Source organism: Sorex araneus, chromosome 9, assembly GCF_027595985.1.
Source record: "Sorex araneus isolate mSorAra2 chromosome 9, mSorAra2.pri, whole genome shotgun sequence".
In the NCBI taxonomy this organism is placed as follows: domain Eukaryota; kingdom Metazoa; phylum Chordata; class Mammalia; order Eulipotyphla; family Soricidae; genus Sorex; species Sorex araneus.
Window position 1 is genome coordinate 36165305 of NC_073310.1, and position 18465 is coordinate 36183769.

Below are 18465 nucleotides of genomic sequence, written 5' to 3' on the forward strand. Positions count from 1 at the left end.
ATGCTACTAAATGTACTAGTCATACTACACAAGAAGTGACTAAGGACTCTACTGTTTGTTTGCTATAAATTGAAATTAATATGGACCCCTGAATTTAAATCCTTTCATAGTTCTGTTTTCCAGATTCTTTGTTTGTTTTTGGGTCATGACAGCTGTACCCAGTTTTCACTCCTGGCTCTGTGCTTAGGAATCACTCCTCATGGGGCACAGGGGACCATATGGGATGTAGGAAATTGAACCCAGTTTGGCTGCATGCAAGGTACTACCTGCTGTACTATCTGTCTAGCCTTGTTTTCCAGTCTTTATGAAATGTATGTCATTAATCGATAAACTTTGGTGATAAACACATTCAAAGTATGTGAGGAAACATTCATATTGGGAAAATATTTGTTCTATATTTGTTATCACCTTTGGTTGAAATCGCTGTCATTCAGAAGCCAATATAAATATTGCTCTTGCAGACAAACCTGAGAATAAACCTGTCTGCCTACATATCTTTGGGTATTATTTTATGTAAATAAACGAGTCATGCTCATAAAATGACAGTTTTCCAATACCTTGGTTAAGTGGTTGATTATATAAATATACATAAATAAAAATAGACAAATGAACTATAAAGTGGGCTTTGTATAGAAATAAACAGAAATAAACAAAAGCAAACAAAAAACTAAAGAAAAACATTCTTGGGGCTGGAGCAATAGCACAGCGGGTAGGGTAGGGCGTTTGCCTTGCACGCGGCCAACTCGGGTTAAATTCCCAGCATCCCATATGGTCCCCTGAGCACCGCCAGGAATAATTTCTGAGTGCAGAGCCAGGAGTAACCCCTGTGCCATCGCCAAGTGTGACCCAAAAAGCAAAAAAAAAAAAAGAAAAAAGAAAGAAAAAGAAAAAAAAACCATTCTTTGGAAATTTATAACAATAGCACATTGGTGCCTTTTAAAATGTCTTAGAGGGTCAGGAGATAGCACACAGATTACAGATTAGGACAGAATTATCTATCATGTACCTAACTTGTGTTCAAATTGCAGTAACACATGGCCCAATAAGTATCCCCAGGTGCAGCCCAGAAGACATCCAGCACCAAAGAGTTGCCCCAGATATCCCCACCACTGCAGGTTCTTGTAAGCTTCACATCACCAACCCTTAATCACTGGGTCTGCAAATCACCAGTGGCCTCCTTCCTGAAAAAAAATCACCTTCCTGAAAATCAACTGTGGACCTCCTTCCTGAGCACTGTTTGGGAACACACCTCATTCCAAATGAAAATATGCTCTAATTAGGGGATACTATTTCTCTATTTAGGGAGTATGAGGTGAAGAGTTAGAATAGGAAAACTCTGACCACCTCTATATTAAAGAATATTTTGGTATTTTGGTTCCTAGTGCAGTGAGAGGTTTGGTATTTTGGTTGTTCTTAGTGCAGTGAGAGGGGTTGCATGTGGGAGGAACCAGTAAGACAAGTCTGAACATTGAGCAGATAAGCAGTAGAGAAAGGGATACGGAGATGCGAAACTGTGGCTCAGAAAGGATTTGGGGAGATGAAATTGTGCACATCAGGAATTTCTTAACTGTTTGCTGTTCTTTGCAGAATGTGGGCCTTCCATGACCTCAAATTTTCTGCATAGTCATGAGTTTTTTAGTGAGAATTATATGTGAAATTGGGAAATTGTGTACACAGACAATGCCAAGTTGAAGAGAGCAGAACACCAAGAGATAGAAGTTTCTATCAGGTAGATTCCTTGGGGATTTACTGAAATCCTGGGTCATGGGATTAATTTTGGATTTCTTTGTATAAGGTGTAGAACTGAGTGGTCCAGAGTAACTTTATGTCATTCTTAAAAGGAAAAAAAGGCCTCAGCTCTCATTGATATATAAAAGCAGCATTGAAAATTAAACAGAGATGACTATAAATTTAATGTCAATTCAAATCTTGAGAATTGAAAAATGGCAGAATTTTTGAGCAAGGGATTAGATTAATATACCCCTGATTCAGGGCCCCACTGACACCTCTTGGGGGTGAGAAATCTGTCTCTATCATTCTGTCTTTGGTTCTCTCTCAAGGAAGATTATTTTCATTTTAGGTTTAAAGTCTTCTTCTTTAAACAATATGTTGTTCAATTTAGCAACATCTGCTCCTTGGTCTTTTTACGTGTTATTAATGAAATCTCTGGTGTGATAAATTTACCTTCTTCAGCAATTCTGTGTTGTTGATACAAGATAAAAGCAGCAGGGGAGAGTTATTAGCACCCAGGTAAACAGTTTGGGACATTGAGAAATACATCACGCATTCTTTTCCTCCTACCCCCACTCTGCTTGCTATTCTCTGAGGCAACCTGCCTTGCCTTAAACTTAATGCCAACCTCATGTTCCTGGAGCTGTTTCTTCATCTGTAAAGCAAGTGGCTGGATTTAATGAATTTAAGGTTGCTGATTGCTATAAGGGATCTCCTATACAAAAATGAATTCATAAATTTCTCACTTAATACACAAAGGGCTGGAGCCATAGCACAGTGGGTAGGGCATTTATTTGCCTTGCACACGGCTGACCCGGGCTCGATTCCTCCGCTCCTCTTCGAGAGCCCGGCAAGCTACCGAGAGTACCTCATCGGCAGGGCAGAACCCGGCAAGCTACCTGTGGCGTATTTGATATGTCAAAAACAGTAACAACAAGTCTTACAATAGAGACGTTACTGGTGCCCACTCAAGCAAATTGATGAGCAACTGGATGACAGTGACAGTGACAGAATACACAAAGGCATTTGAAATGTACACATTTAGGGATTTTGCCTTATCCAACTTCCTTCCCATAGGCAAATATCCTCATTTGATTTAAGACAGCGCTATTTTTCTGCTAAAATAAGTTTTAAAACCAACCAAATCTCAGTTCCTCTTTCTAATGTTCTCTGGAAATTAAAGTTTTACTTCCTCTCTGAGACAGTTTAGTCTAATTTCTAAATAAATCATACAGTTGCGTATTCCTGCCACCAGTCAGCAGAGCTCTCTTCCTAATGAACTTGAGTATTACCTTCTCCACCATGTGACGTGCTTCTTTCCAATCACTTAGCAACTGGCTCTCAGTGCAAAATGGAGGACAATTATTGTTTATAGAAAGGATATATTTGATACAACTTCTTGTGATTATTGATTTAACTTGTAATTGTTGTAATTGTAAATACTTAACTTTAACTGCAAATTTCAATTGCTGGTTGAAAAGAAGCAATTTATTTCTTTTTCTTTTTTCTTTCCTTGTTCAATTGGAGGCTCAACTAAAGAGAAACTACTAATAATTGACATTATTTTTCTGACTATGCAAGGTCAGTGGCCTTGTTCCCCTCTGTCATGCTCATATGTTGCTCCATTTTTATAAATCAATTAAAAGAATATTATAATTTCAATCATTAACAGAAAATTTGATTCTTCCCCTACTCCCCTTACCCCAAATATTTATTTATTAGAATATTTTATTATTTAATAATTTTAAACAGATTTTAATGGTGAAAGGTACATATAACAAAATGCATAATTTTGGTTATTTAAAAATATACAGTTTATGGCATTAAGTTCATTTACATTATTGTTCAACAACTACAATCATCATTTTACAGAAATTTTCATGTACAGACCAAAACCTGGTACTCACTAAACACTACCTCCTCCATTCTCCATTTCCTCCAGGTAATCATCTGTAGGAAACCTTACTTCCTGTTTACATGAACTTAGCTACTCTTGGCACCTCATGTAAATGATTCATATGGTCATCGATTATTTATCCTTCTCTGTAAGTCTTATTCCATCTAGTATAAAGTTCTCAAATTGCCTCAATATATAGTATATATTAGAATTTCCTTCCCTTTCAAGGCTAAGTAATATTCCAATGTTTGTTAGACAGAATATCTATATTTCTCATTCTATGTTTTTCCCCTTTAGTTTCATACTATTACCACAGAATATTTCTGACACCAGATATATGACTTTTACCCCACCAACAATTCCTTTGCTTTACCAACTGGATATCCTACAATTTTGACTCAGTTCTGAGTTATTTCAATTTTAGAGATGGTGTCAAACCTCATAAACGAAGAGTTTAGTCCCAAAATCAAGTTAATGTTTTCCTCTGGTTGATAATATTTGGTACATCTTTTTTTTTTCCTCTCAAGGAATTAAACTTGCTATGAAAAAAATCGCAGTTAGGAAAAACATATGTTGTGGCCAATTTTGTACATTAATTATAAGAGAAGAAAATACAAAATGTAATAATACATTTTCTTTTATAAATACTGCCTCTCCACTCTTCAGAGACCTCAGATGTAAGTTTAGTTTTAATTTACACTAACCAATAGACTCTAAATCAGAAGTTCTCATCTTCTTTCAGATTCAACTAATTTTCTAGACCGGCTCACAGAAGAAAGCAGTTTATTTTCTTTTTACTAGATTGTTCAAAAGGATGTAAAAAAGTATATGGGTTAACAGAGATGCACATAGGGCAAGGTGGTGTGCATGACAGTCTCCCAATTCTTTCACATTTACTATAAACTTGGAAGTGCTTTTTTTTTTTTTTTTTTTGCTTTTTTGGGTCATGCCCAGCAATGCACAGGGGTTACTCCTGGCTCTGCACTCAGGAATTACCCCTGGTGGTGCTCAGGGGACCATATGGGATGCTGGGAATCGAACCCGGGTCGGCCTCGTGCAAGGCAAATTCTCTATCCGCTGTGCTCCAACCCCAAACTTGGAAGCTCTTTGAACCCTACACATTTGCAATTCTTATGAGGCTTCATGTGAGTATGGTTGAGATTAGTTCAACTTTCAACCCCTTTCCTCTCTCTGGAGAATGGAGGATGGCGAGCTTTCTAATCCTGGCTTGGTTCTTCTGCAGACCAGTCTCTAGGCATGCATCAAGAGTCCTGAACAAAAGGTGTTCTTTTTTTTTTTTCCCATCCTCCCCTGAACAAAAGGTGTTCTTGTCATCCCAGAGATTCCAAGACATATAAGAACTCTGTGGAGGGAGCTGGGGTTAAATATCAAATATCATAGTAAACGGTGCTCTTCGACATTTTATTTAGGAAATCACAAGGGATTTAGAAACAGTGCCAGGAATTGGGAGTAGATATTGATGCTCATCAATAATCATGCCCATCATTGATTACCAGAATAAATAGGTAGATAGATAGATGATAAGCTCATTTTGTTTATCTCTCAAGCCATTAATGAGCAAATATTTGAATTGCTTCAATTTTTTAGCATTTTAATAGCACTGCTATGAATGTGAACAGTTAAATATCTCATCAAGACTTCGATTTCACTTTTTTTTTTGCATTTTGTTTTGATTTGTTTTTATACCCAGAAGAGTAATTGCTGTAGCATATGGTTATTCTATTTCCAGTATTTTGAGGAACCATAAAATTGTTTTCCATAGTGATTACACTATTTTATATTACCACCGATAGTGCATAAATTTCTGATTTTTTCACATTCTTTGCAACTCTTGTTTTTTTATTTTGATTTAGTTTTCTAATAGTACATCCTAAAGAGTATAATGCTCCAGGCACTTTTTTCATCACAGGATCAACAAGGGCCTTACTTCCTTGAGTTTATGTGCTTTATCTCTTGTCCAAAATATGTATTCAACTTGGACAACTTCTATGTGTATTTGGAATACAGAACCTCAGCCTTTACCTAGCCCTCTGGAATCAGTATCTGAGTGTTAACAAGTTCCCACGGGACTCTGATCTACCTGAAATGGGAGCTTGAGGGTCAGAAACACAGAAGAAATTAACTTCACATGGAATTTTCACTTAATAAAATGAGGGGGAGACTTTAAAATAAAATGAGGTGTTGTTGTATAAAGCAAGTAAGAGCTTTTCTCTACTTGATGTTTGACACATTCATTCTCTCTCAAGGAAACAAACTTGCGAAGTATAGTTAGAAGTTAGATAAAAAGTCATATTTTGACCAACTACATACATTCCTATGTAGAAGTAAAACATAAACTATGACAAAATATTTTATTTCATAAACTCTATATCACCGTCTGGCCTCCATTATGATAGAAATTGTGCAATATTAAAATCATTTCTGGTTCATTCTATAAATTCTTCACTTTGAAGAAGGCTATCTTGTCACAAAGCTATCTTGAATTGTTTTGGCATATTACGATTAACAATGTCATTCTTCTCCAATTTAAACATGAAATTTTTTATTATTTAACTGAAGGGAAGGAGAGGGAACAGGGATTCCCAAACTATATGAACTTTACATATAGGCGAAAATAAAATAGCCTAATAAATATAATAATGATAACTTAGTCAAGATTTGTTTGAATTAACCTACTAACTAATATGAATTTCATAATTGTGTATCATGCCAGAGCTAGAACTCAAGATCTCACATTCTTATAAAGCAGGGCAAGTGCTCTGCCACTCAACTACATTCCCATCCCCAAGTTCTGAAAGTCTAGACTGAGGTGGGCCTTCTCTTCCTAGAGAAGAAATGGAGGGCCAATATGCATTTGGCAATTTTCTGACATTAGACTCAAGAACCACTGAACAAGAATCTCCAGGGTAAACTGACCTGTGACTTTGTTCCATAAGGAATTGCAGTCTTTTTTCCTGAAAGTGAATGTATCATTCTTGCTCTCATGGGAATACCTTGGGATACAATCTAAAATGAAAATGAAAACATATATTTTTATTTTTATAATATAGACTCAGTGCAAATAAAGTAGATATTATTTTTAAATATGAATTTTAAGTATTTTCGAACAATTTTAAAAGTATTGTAAAAGACCATCAAGTATGGTGGAAACTTAATTAAAATTATTTCTGCAAACTTTGGTTTTAACTTTTTAACAGATTTTTAAATTGACTTAGAATTTATTTACTCTAAACCAAATATTATAGTTGAGGAAGTAGTTCATTTCAGAAAGGATGACTGATTTGTAAATCACATGAAGATTAAAACCCCGGACTTCTAAATCTCAACCGCAAAGTCTTTTCCTCCATATACAACTAAAAAATATTGTGAAAATGCAAATGACATTTGTTATTTATATTTCATATAACATCTTAACATTTAGAGGACACATTGTTAGCAAAGGTATTATCAGAAAAAAAGCATATAAAATAATTCTACTCACATTTCCAAGCTACATGATAAAGTGAGCAATTCAGCAACATACAACCCAAATGGGGAAAAATCTACTCATAGGTTCACAATCTTTACACACAAGCTTGAAACTCACTGGTTTCAGAATTCAGACATTTTCAAATTTAAGATAGATAACTGTATGTGGATATCAGTGACATATGGAGTCAGAGCAACACAAATGCAATTTCTGCTGCAAATCATTATCTCAATAAAAAAGTATTGTTTTGTTTGGGGGCACACCTGTTGTGCTCAGAATTTACTCCTGGCTCAACACTCAGGGATGTCCCTTGACAGGGCTCCTAGAACCACATAGGATATCAGAAACTGAACCCAGATCAATAGCATGCAAGGCAAGCATCCTACCCGCTGTACTGTGGCTCCAGCCCCAACTCTCACTGTCACTGTCATCCTGTTGCTCATCGAATTGCTCAAGCGGGCACCAGTAACATCTCTATTGTGAAACTTGTTTGTTATGTTTTTTGCATGTTGAATATGCCATGGATAGCTTGCCAGGCTCAGCAGTGCAGGCGAGATACTCTTGGTAGCTCTCCGGGCTCTCCGAGAGGGGCGGAGGAATCAAACCCGGGTCAGTCGCATGCAAGGCAAACGCCCTACCGCTGTGCTATCCCTCCAGCCCCCAGCTCCAACAAGATGAAAAATATTTTTAAATCTATAAGGCCATCGAGTCTAATTTGCTGCTGATTGTGTGATGCAAACTTTCTAGTTCCTGTGTTTTGTTAGTACAAAATTGTTTATAAGATACTATACACCTATATAATCCAAAGAACAGAACTGACTACCTCTTCTTAGATACCGCATCAGATCATACTTCCATAGACAGAGAGTCACTATTCAGAGCAATTAATTAGATAGATTTTCAGTGTTCTCTACTTTGTACAATGCATTGTGCTCTGGTAACCCCAACTCTCAAACTCCACCTCAACACCACCCCCACCACTAACCCCTACAATGTGTCTCAAATAATAAAGTCTCTTTTATTTATTTTTTTTTGGCAAATTTGAAGTTTAAACACGTTTTTAGAATGAATATTCATGCCGTATTCCTGGCATTTTATGCTGTATTATTTAGTGCTGGTCTAAGTAAAATCAAGATCATGCAGTTGTTGAAATATCACTGTAGCACTGTCATCCCGTTGTTCATCCATTTACTCGAACGGGCACCAGTAATGTCTCTATTCCTCCCAGCCCTGAGATTTTAGCAGCCTCTCCTTATTCATCTTTCCCAACAATTGGAGGCTTTTTCAGTGTCAGGGGAATGAGACCTATTGTTACTGTTTTTGGCATATCGAATATGCCACAGGTAGTTTGCCAGGCTCTCTGCCCGTGTGGGTGGGACCTCTCGGTAGCTTGCGGGCTCTCCGAGAGGTATTATATAGTATATAGTATATATATATGTATATATTTTTTATATATATATTACTCTCTATGATTTGTTGCCTACTGTCTGAACTACCATGTATATCACCCCTACCTCCTCCCCGCCCCCCCATACACACTCTTGCTCTCTCTCTCTCTCTCTCTCTCTCTCTCTCTCTCTCTCTCTCTCTCTCTCTCTCTCTCTCTCTCTTTAAAGTATAAACAAGGTACCTGATCTTCAAGGCCAATGGCTTTCAAGGCTTGTCGCCCTCTATAAGAAAGGGCCAAGTTAATGCTTCTTCCACGTACGGATTTAGCCACCCGGATATCTAAGGCATTGGAAATAGAATCCATGTTATTCAAACCTCTTCATACCCTTGGACAGAATAAGCACACTAGTACAATCAGAACCAAACTAAGACATTGTTAACTTCTTTTAAGTAAAGATAAATATAGAACGTTTGCATTAAATTTGCATAATTTGGTTTTTTAATACATCACTTCCTCTTTTAAAATTTTTTCTTTAGAAGTTATGAAGATAGAGACTAGAGAATCAGAACCACATCAGACCATTACCAGTTTTGTCTTACCTTCTCTAGCCTCATACACATCCACTTGGAAATTCCTTTTTGCTAGGAAACATGCATTTAATGCTCCAACCTGGAAATCAAAGCATTTTGTTTCATGTTTTTAGCTTATTACACAAATGTAGAGAATTTTTACTGGTAAAATGCAAACACTGTGTGTGGTTATGCTTTACTATTTAGGTCATCATACTGATTTACTCAGACACTACTAGAAAGCACCATTTACAAAACAATGAAATTAATTCACGACTAAATAATATGACTAGGGGGCATAGCAATAGTACAGTGGATAGTGCATTTGCTTTGTATGTGGCAGACCTAGGTTTGATCCCCAGTACCTCATGTGGTCCCCTAAGCCCTCTAGGAGTGATCCCCGAGAACTGTCCATGTGACTCCCTGCAAAAAATCAAGTAAATAAATAAATGGTACAACTTTAGAGTAAGTTTCCATTTATTTTTCTTTTGTCTTTTGGTTTTGGGGACACACCCTTTCGTGCTCAGGGGAACTTGTGGTGTTAGGGATGGAACCTAGATCTCCTGATTGTGCAACCTATGATCCATCTCAAAGAGCTATTTCTCTAGCTCTCCATTAAAAACAATTTACAGTGATATATAATTCACATCCAAAATGTTATAAAACATGTACATTTTATGAGTAATGAGGAGAAAAGACACATATGGTGGTATTCAATATTGTTGTCACAAAGTAGATCAGAACCCTTAATTCCCCACCTTCCCTCCTCGGTTACAATCACCAGCCTTTCACCTGGACGCAAACATTCTGACTTTAGTGATAATATATCTTACTGAATTTTTAATAATTTGGCAGACGTTGGTTCAAAAGTGCATTTAGGGGTGTGGTTCTACATCTTCAAATTATGTTACTATATCTATGTTTTGTCACTTATGCACATACCCTACTAAGTGGCTAATGGAATGATCAAAAATCAGTGAAAGAAGATCCATGCGAATTGTTATATCTCACCACAGAGTCAATAAGTCCTTGCCTGAAAGTTTATTTAGCTGTTTGGTGCTAGCTGAACTTTCTGTGTGAATGTTTTTGTTTATTGAGCTTGTTTGGTTTCCATGCTACTTTCCTGTCTAATTTGGACTGCTCTTACTGTGATGTCAGTATGGTAGAATTTGGAGCTGTTGGCTGCATGTTCCAAAACCTCCATAATATTTAAGTAGACCTTGAGTTTACATGCAGCAGTTGTGGGTTGTGTGTTTGGCTGCCAGGGATTCCAGAAATATTAGGGGCTGGAGAGAGGCTGACCACTCCTTCTTCAAGAAGACCTTAGAATTCTCAGCCTAAAATCAAGTACTGAAATGATCCACCAAAGAGCAAGTCAAAGTGGAAAGGACCAACCTCAGAAACTCCTAAGATCACATCCTTTCTCAATGTGCAGCGCTGACTATTGTGCCTTATTCTCAGAGCAAAATGGAGTAGGGATAAGAGGAGTTTGCGTCAATGTAGGAAGAGTTTCCTAAATCTTTTGTTTTTAGAACTATGCAAAGTAAATAAGAGATTTAGGCACAAGTGGGGCAGGTTATATTTTTTTTTAATGTTTTGTTGCAGTTTACTCAGATTTTTAGATATCCCATGTTTTGAGAAACCATGTTAAATTAATTTCAATTTATCTTAGGATGGAGGACAACTGTTCCTCTAAATGCGATATTTTGTGAGACCATCTTTTTTTTTTGAGTTTTAATTTTTATTTTATTGAATCACTGTGAAAAAAGTTACAAAGCCTTCAGATTTAAGTCTTCATATAATGATCAAACCCCCATCCCTTCACCAGTGCACATATTCTACCACCAAGAACCCTGATATACCCTCCTCCCACACCCCCCCCCACCTGAGTGGATAATGATCTTCACTTTACTCTCTATACTTTGAGTACATTCAATATTTCAACAGAGAACTCACTATTATTATTTAGAATTTTCCCCCAACAATCAAACCTGCTGAAAAGGCATCATTTGATAATTTGTTTTCTGTAGGATAACATAGCCTCAGGTAGTTTAGGTTTATTGGGTTACTCCCGTCATAGTACTCCCATTCCTCTTTGTTTATTTGTAGCTTCTTTCTTAGTGTTCTGTTAAATTGTAAATATTGTTTTTCTCTTCTCCTTGAGTCCTTTGCATAGTTTATCCAAAGCCATGTCCTTTTTGTATGGACACAGGAAGACTTAGCAAATGCTATGCTTTTGTAACCTGGGAGTCATTTGACTCTACATGATATTTTCCTCCTGGGCATCTGTTCTCTCAACCTAAGCTCAGCTGCCCTTACTTCCTAGCACCCCCAAAAACAGGGTCCCGATGAGGGACGGGATGAACCCAGAGCAATCAGTGAGTTGTGTGCTACCCTGATATCGAGATGGGCCTGGCCAAAGTGCCTAATGCTTAACTATAAGTTAAGAGCTTGGTCATGGACAAATGTCATGATCCAAACAGTGATAACTAGATTTGGACCCTGCTAGGGTGAGGAATGATTAATCTGGCCTGAGTGCTGTAGTTGAGTCTGGCAATATGTTCCCAGGAGAGCTGCCTTGCAAGCCTCAATGTATCTCTTGCTATGTCCATACAAAAATAACTAGCATTAAGATGTTAATGAGTGTTTGGACTAAGGAAAGGAGAAAAACACCTTAAGACTCAGGAAGGGCTTTAGAATGCGAGCCCTCAGGAAGGGCTTTCTTATGATGATTTTGCTACCTGGCTGTGTGTAGCCTAGGGGCAAGGGGAAGAGAGAAAGAGGGAGGATAGAGACAGGAGAATCCAGAGAGCTGTGATAGATCCAGAGGAAGGACGGAGCTGGGAGTCCGGGAGATGAGAAAGATGGAAGATTGAACAAACGGTAACTAATCAGCAACCAGCTTGGTCCTCGTTCTTCCTTCGCCTGTCCTTGGCCAACGTCCATCCTGATCTAGTCCATACACAGCGTTTCCAGAGCGCTGTGAGACAGAGCCGCCTGGAGAGCCCGCGAGTGCACACGCCCGTCGGTGTGCTTTAGTGTTTTACAGTTTTCCCCACTGCTGAGAGTGAAGAATATATGAGTGGTTTTGGATTTCTGATATTTTAGTAATTAAGTCCAGAGAGATTTCTGCCAGAAGTTACCGAAAGACAAGGCCGAGAGAGAAAAACCTTTCCCCTCCCCGGGCTGCCTGGGGTTGTAGCTCAGTTCACAGTCTAGAGGCATTCCTGTAAGAAGCCACTGGGTACCAAAAGTGATTAGTAGCCCTCCAGGATCATAGTCTTTAAGGAGCAGAGGAACCCTTTCATGTGTGTGGCCACTCTGGTTCTCATCTGGGCAGGGAGCACTCTGAGACTATCTTTATGAGTTGGTTGTAATGACTGCAATTTATATGTACTTCTAGTTATTGATGCTTACTTCTTTTTTCAACTTGAATCTCTCCTCGTTCTCATGTCCATTTTTATTACACTGAGAGCTAAATACTTGGGATCTTTGACAATTTCTCTTATTCACTTATCTATTAAATACTAAATAAAATTAAGTAATGTATGCTGGAATATCTTGGCAGGTAAAAGTTTATATCTTACTTGGTATAGATAATTTAATACATAAGTAAAAAGAATGAATGAACAAATAAAGTGTGTGCAATTTCAGACAAAGACTGATAATATATAAAATCAAAGAAGGCAAAAGTTCCAACTAAACAGGTAGACAGGATTAGTTTATGTAGGATCTTTAGACAAGTTGATTTTATTTTATTTATAGTTGGAAGCCATTAGAAGGGCTTAAGTAAAAAATTATCATAGTTATTATTAGATTTATTCTTTAAGAGGATTATTCTGACTGCAGCGTTGATAGGCTATATGTAGATAAGAGGAAACTGGCAAATTCTTCATTCATATGAATGTGAATGAAGGTTAATGATGACATCGATTAGGATGGTACTCAATATAATAGGATGGCACTCAGTCCATCACCCAGTATATTTTGGATATTGCCACCAAGATTCACTGATGGAATGAATGAGGAATGGAGTTCTGCACAAAATGAAATTTAAATAAAGAATCAAACATGATTCATAGGCATGGGTCTGAACAATAAGGTATATAGAATTCTTTAGCGGAGAAATTTTAATTGTTTCTTTACACATGAATATTACTTTTTTTGAATGCGTATTTCTATTTTGTAACATGTGTGCCAAGATAATAAAATGATTAAATGATGTGGAGCATAAGTGTTATCTAGGAAAAAATTCATGAATTATGGCCATAATTTTATGTCTCCCAAATCATATATCATGTCCTTTCGTAGTCTCCTCTTAGATTTTTAAGATAAATTTTAAGAGACACCACTGTTATTACCCTAGTTCAAACTTTACACAAACACAATAGCTTCCTACATCCTTAGCTTGTCTTCTCACAATTGTCCCAATTCTCCACTAAGGAATATTTCAAAATTAGAACTTACTTTCCTGCTTAAAATTCCTCCAATGACTTTTCATTTTCTTAGAATAAAATACAATCATACTGTCTTGACATTTTAAGACCCTTTAAAATCTGAATGTCTTTTGCCTCAACTCTTCTTCAGATTGATAGTCGTAGCCTTTGCTCTTTGAACAGATATTCAACTCCTCATTGCTTCACCGTTTTTCTTCTTGCCTCACCTCTGCCTGAAATCTTCCTCCTATAGCTTTTCTTGTGATTGATTATTCAAACTTCTGGTCAGATGTTCCTCTCAGAGAGAGTGTCTTAGACTACATTCTAAACAGAGATCATCTGATGTTTCCAATAGCATTATCCTGTTTGTGTATCTTTTATGATACTTATCTCTAACTGAAATTATTTGCTTTTGGTTTCACTGTGTATCTCATCCCTTAAATGTTTGCAACTGGATTTTTTTTTTTACTTTTTGGGTCACATCCGACAATCCTCAGGGGTTACTCCTGGCTCTGCACTCAGGAATTACTCCTGGCGGTACTTGGGGGACCATATGGGATGCCGGGGATCGAACCTGGGTCGACTGCATGCAAGGCAAACACCTTACCTGCTGTGCTATCGCTCAGGCTCCTGCAACTGTATTCTTAACACCTAAAACAATCTTGGCACATGACAAATACTAATTAATTTTGTTAAATATGTGAATTTTAATGTTTGCAGGAAATATTTGGAATGAAACCTAGTATGAAAAAATTAAAAAGTATGCCTCATGTATTGACCAACATGACATCTGATCATATTCATTAGCACAAAGAAAGGGAAACATTAAGGGAACAGTTACAGTACTTTAGACAAAAAGCAATAAAGTAAGTGAAAAATGTAAATAAGGACATTATATATGTGTGTGTGTAGAATAAAACATGCCGAGTTACATGTAGTTTTAGTTCAGTTTCTAGTATATAGATACTTTTTGTTGAGTAAATCAATGGAAAACTATGAATCAACAGCCTGCAAATGATTATACTAAAGGTGAAACAATGATTGAACTTTAACAAAGGGGTATATTTCTATTTCAAATTAGTTCTGTTGAAAGGGAAAAACACGAGATTTTCCTAGACAATCCCACATACAACAGAACTGACTTTTGTACAATATACAAAACACAGAGTCAACAACACTAAAAACAAGAGGATCAAACTTCAATAACCAAACTTAAAAATGTGCTTGTCAAGGTGGTGCACTGGAGGTGGGTGGATGGGAAAGTGGGAACCCTGGTGGTGAGGTTGGTGCTGGAACATTCTTATCTAAAACCCAACTATGAGTAACTTTTTAAAATATGAAGCCTTAATAAATTCTTTTTTAAAAATTCAGTGATAATTGAAGACGAGGTGAGTCTCCTTCAATCACTTGTAGGTGTGGAGTAAGTTCGTTCCTGCTCAATTTCACCTGCTCATTTTATGACTTTACATACCCCACTAAACTAGCAGTTAAATCAGATGACCAAAAAGAAATTATTCCCAGTTATTCCAATATCTAGTGAAAAATCCAACATGAAAATTTTGCATTAATTTAATTTTTCTTCACCCTTTTATTCTGACCCTTTTAATGGACAGTATAAAGTAAGTAACTAAGGAACTTGAGGTAAACATTTTCATTACAATGACTATTTAAACTAAACAATGTGCTTTAGAAACAATGTGGGAATGAATTAATCTTAATTTACTATCTCTCTTTTAAAAAATGCTAAGCCAGAATAACAAAAACATAAACCTTCAGTTTTAGTAGAACTAAAATACTTTTTCTAGATATAAGCAAAATAGTAGTAATGCTATATTCTAATTTGATGTATTTAAATATTAAAAAGGTTTTCACAAAAAATAAACAATCTGTATAAATGACTAATTATGGCCTTTAAGAGTAATGATAATATAATAAAATACCACTAACTGGAATAACATCTAAATATATTCTTACCAAGCCACCGCCAATGATAGCTATTTTATTCCTTTGAATGTCAGATGAATCCATAACTGCCAAGGTGGTTTTTTTATCCTTGTAGCTCCTGCCAGTGAGAAAAACGTCTCTTACACATGGATTTCCTCGTGCTTTATACTTTCCAAGCCCTGCATTTGTGAGCCAGTAGAAATGTTTGAGCAGGGCTAATTTCCCTTGAACTGTGAAGACGGCATTTAACCCATTTTTAGCCAAAGAAGAATAACTCAGCCTTAAGAAAAAACAAATTCATCAGAAAAGCTAAATTTTCAAAATTTCAGTCAAATTAAAACACCTATTCTCTCTAGATTAAGTGTTAAGTCAGATTTTTTTTTATAGCACACTTTTATGGGATTTCCTCTGTATTCTTAGTTTCATTTTTATTCAAGACTAATCATGAACGAAACTTCTCTTTTTAGAAGTCCCAAAGCATTTCCTATTTCTCTCAACGGTAAGATGGTAAGATCGCATAGCTTCACAATGGATTCATGAATTGTTTCTGTTATTAAGATTAGCCATCGAAGTAAGACCACATGGGAGGGTCCTCACTGATTGTCCTTAAAAGACTCCACTTTGTAAAACATTTTGCTTAGCCATGACTGTCTCCTGAACCAGGTTTAATTGTAAAACATTTTTCGCATTGGAGCTAGAAATTTTAGATCTAATTAGTAAATTATCTATAGGAAATATATTGTTCGTACTATAATTCTTGTAAACTCATTCCTAGTTTCATATTATCTTTTCACTTCTTTGTCTTTCTACACACAATTTAAGTTTATATATTTGGAATTGAAATTTCTTCCCCTGGAACATGATGTGGTATAAAATGGGAGCAAAATGTAAAAGGTAGCATTTTTTTTTTTTAATTTAGAACGAAACTTCTAGTGAAATCTAGAATTCAGATTGGTTTCTCTCTGGCTAAGTGTGAGTTAAATGTAATTAAGTAGCGACCTCTTGTGGATAAGTATTTTCAAGTTTCTAGAAAACTGCTACAGGGTAATTCCTTTCCTATTTTGAAAAAGTAAATAAAGTCACATGATCCAGAATTTTAAAAATCACAAAGGAGGAGAAGTACAAATAGTACGCTAGGGCTAGGGCGCTTGCCTTGCACATGGCAACCCGGGGTTTGATCCCTAGCACCAGAATGTCTCACAAGACCACCAGGAGTATTCTGAGTGCAGAGCCAGGTATAAACCTGTACACTCCCCAGTGTGCCCCGCCCAAACAGAAAGAAACAAGCAAACAAACAGGAAAGGACATTCAATAAAAAGATGTTCCACTTCTGTCAGTTGGCCACCTATTGTTTTTCTTCCTGCCATTAGAAAAGGTTTTTTAATAAACTTTAAATTTTATCATTTTAGATAGCCACATCCAGTGGTGCTCAGGGTTTTACTTTTTTAAAAAATCATGTTCTCCTTTCCCTTCTCTCCTCTCCCTACCTCCTTCACCCTACCAATCTCTGTTTTTTTTTTGCTTCCTATTGTCTAACCTTATTTTTCTTAAATAGTGGCTAGTTTTATATTTTTTCCACACTATTATTTTAATTTGTAACATAAAATAAAGGGCACTGCAATACCTTGACAATACTTGCATTGCTTTTATTTCTAGATTTTCAGGTTCATCCTATTGTTTGTACTTTAGGATTGTACTCCAGTTTTTTGCTCCATCTTATTGCTTTAATATGCATTCCTTGTTAATAATGGGGATCATCTCTTCTTCTGCTTATTTGATTTTTTCCCTTTTTGTATAGTTTATTTTAATATAGTTATTCTTTTCTTTTGCTGGTATTGGATGAGTTTTATTCTTTTTTTTTTCTTTTTGGGTCACACCCAGCATTGCTCAGGAGTTACTTCTGGCTCTGCACTCAAGAATCACTCCTGGCGGTGCTTGGGGACCATATGGGATGCCGGGGATTGAACACAGGTTGGCCGCGTGCAAGGCAAACGCCCTACCCACTGTGCTATCACTCCGGCCAGAATTTTATTCCTTATGTATGTTATAAATAACTCTTTGACTCTGGGCCTTGTCCTTTGCTTTCTTAGTGGCTTTCTTTTGAAGCAGGAAGGTAATTAGGGAGGTCCCCCGGAGTTCTTGGGGCTTGAATCCAAGGTAAGTTTTAAAGAGATTACTCTGGGGGCTGGAGTGATAGCACAGCGGGTAGGGCGCTTGCCTTGCACGCGGCCGACCCGGGTTCGATTCCCAGCATCCCATATGGTCCCCTGAGTACCGCCAGGGGTAATTCCTGAGTGCAGAGCCAGGAGTGACCCCTGTGCATCGCCAGGTGTGACCCAAAAAAAAGCAAAAAAAAAAATAATAAAGAGATTACTCTGTCACCAGTCCTATAAGAGCTAAAAGCATTATCTCTAGATTCACCTTGTGAACACAGAAACTGAGGTCTAGTAAGGCTCTAACTGGCAACAGCAAAGGGCCAGAGAAAGCTGGAACCCTCCCAAGAGAAGCTCCAGCAGGAACAAAGTGCTGTGACAGAGAGAGAGGTTGACCACCAAAAACCTTCAGTCTCTTCTACTTGATAATGCCATAGCAATGGACTCTTTCTAAAAATTTTATTTTATTTTATTAGTGAATCACCGTGGGGTACAGAGATTTATAAATGTGCGTGCTTGTGTTTCAGTCATACAATGATAGAGTACCCATCCCTCTACCAGTGCCCATTCTCCACCACCAATGATACAAGTATCCCTCCCCTTACCCCCTCCCAGCCTCTATGGCAGGGCATTCTCTTTTATTCTCTCTTTCCTTTTGGTGTTGTAGTTTGCACTAGAGGCACTGAGTAGCCATTGTGTTCGATCTATAGTCTACATTCAGTTCACATCTCCCAACCCGAGCTGGTCCTCCAAATACCCTTTACCTGGTGTTCCCTTCTCTATCTGAGCTGCTTTTTCCCGCAGGATTTGAGGCAGGTTTCCAAGTCATGGAGTAAACCTCCTGGTCCTTATCTC

The 18465-nt window shown here is 37.2% G+C and overlaps 1 protein-coding gene across 1 annotated transcript in view; it reads right to left on the minus strand.

The window, feature by feature from the left end:
* Positions 1-15565, minus strand: part of KMO (kynurenine 3-monooxygenase) — a 48025-nt gene extending 32460 nt beyond the window's left edge. Inside the window, exons 1-4 of the mRNA XM_004619015.2 lie at positions 15488-15565; positions 9108-9177; positions 8749-8846; positions 6566-6655 (exon numbers count right to left, since the gene is read on the minus strand). Of these exons, the coding sequence (XP_004619072.2) occupies positions 6566-6655; positions 8749-8846; positions 9108-9177; positions 15488-15541 (312 nt within the window). The 5' untranslated portion in view covers positions 15542-15565. The remainder of the gene's footprint in view (positions 1-6565; positions 6656-8748; positions 8847-9107; positions 9178-15487) is intronic.
* Positions 15566-18465: the final 2900 nt, after the last annotated feature.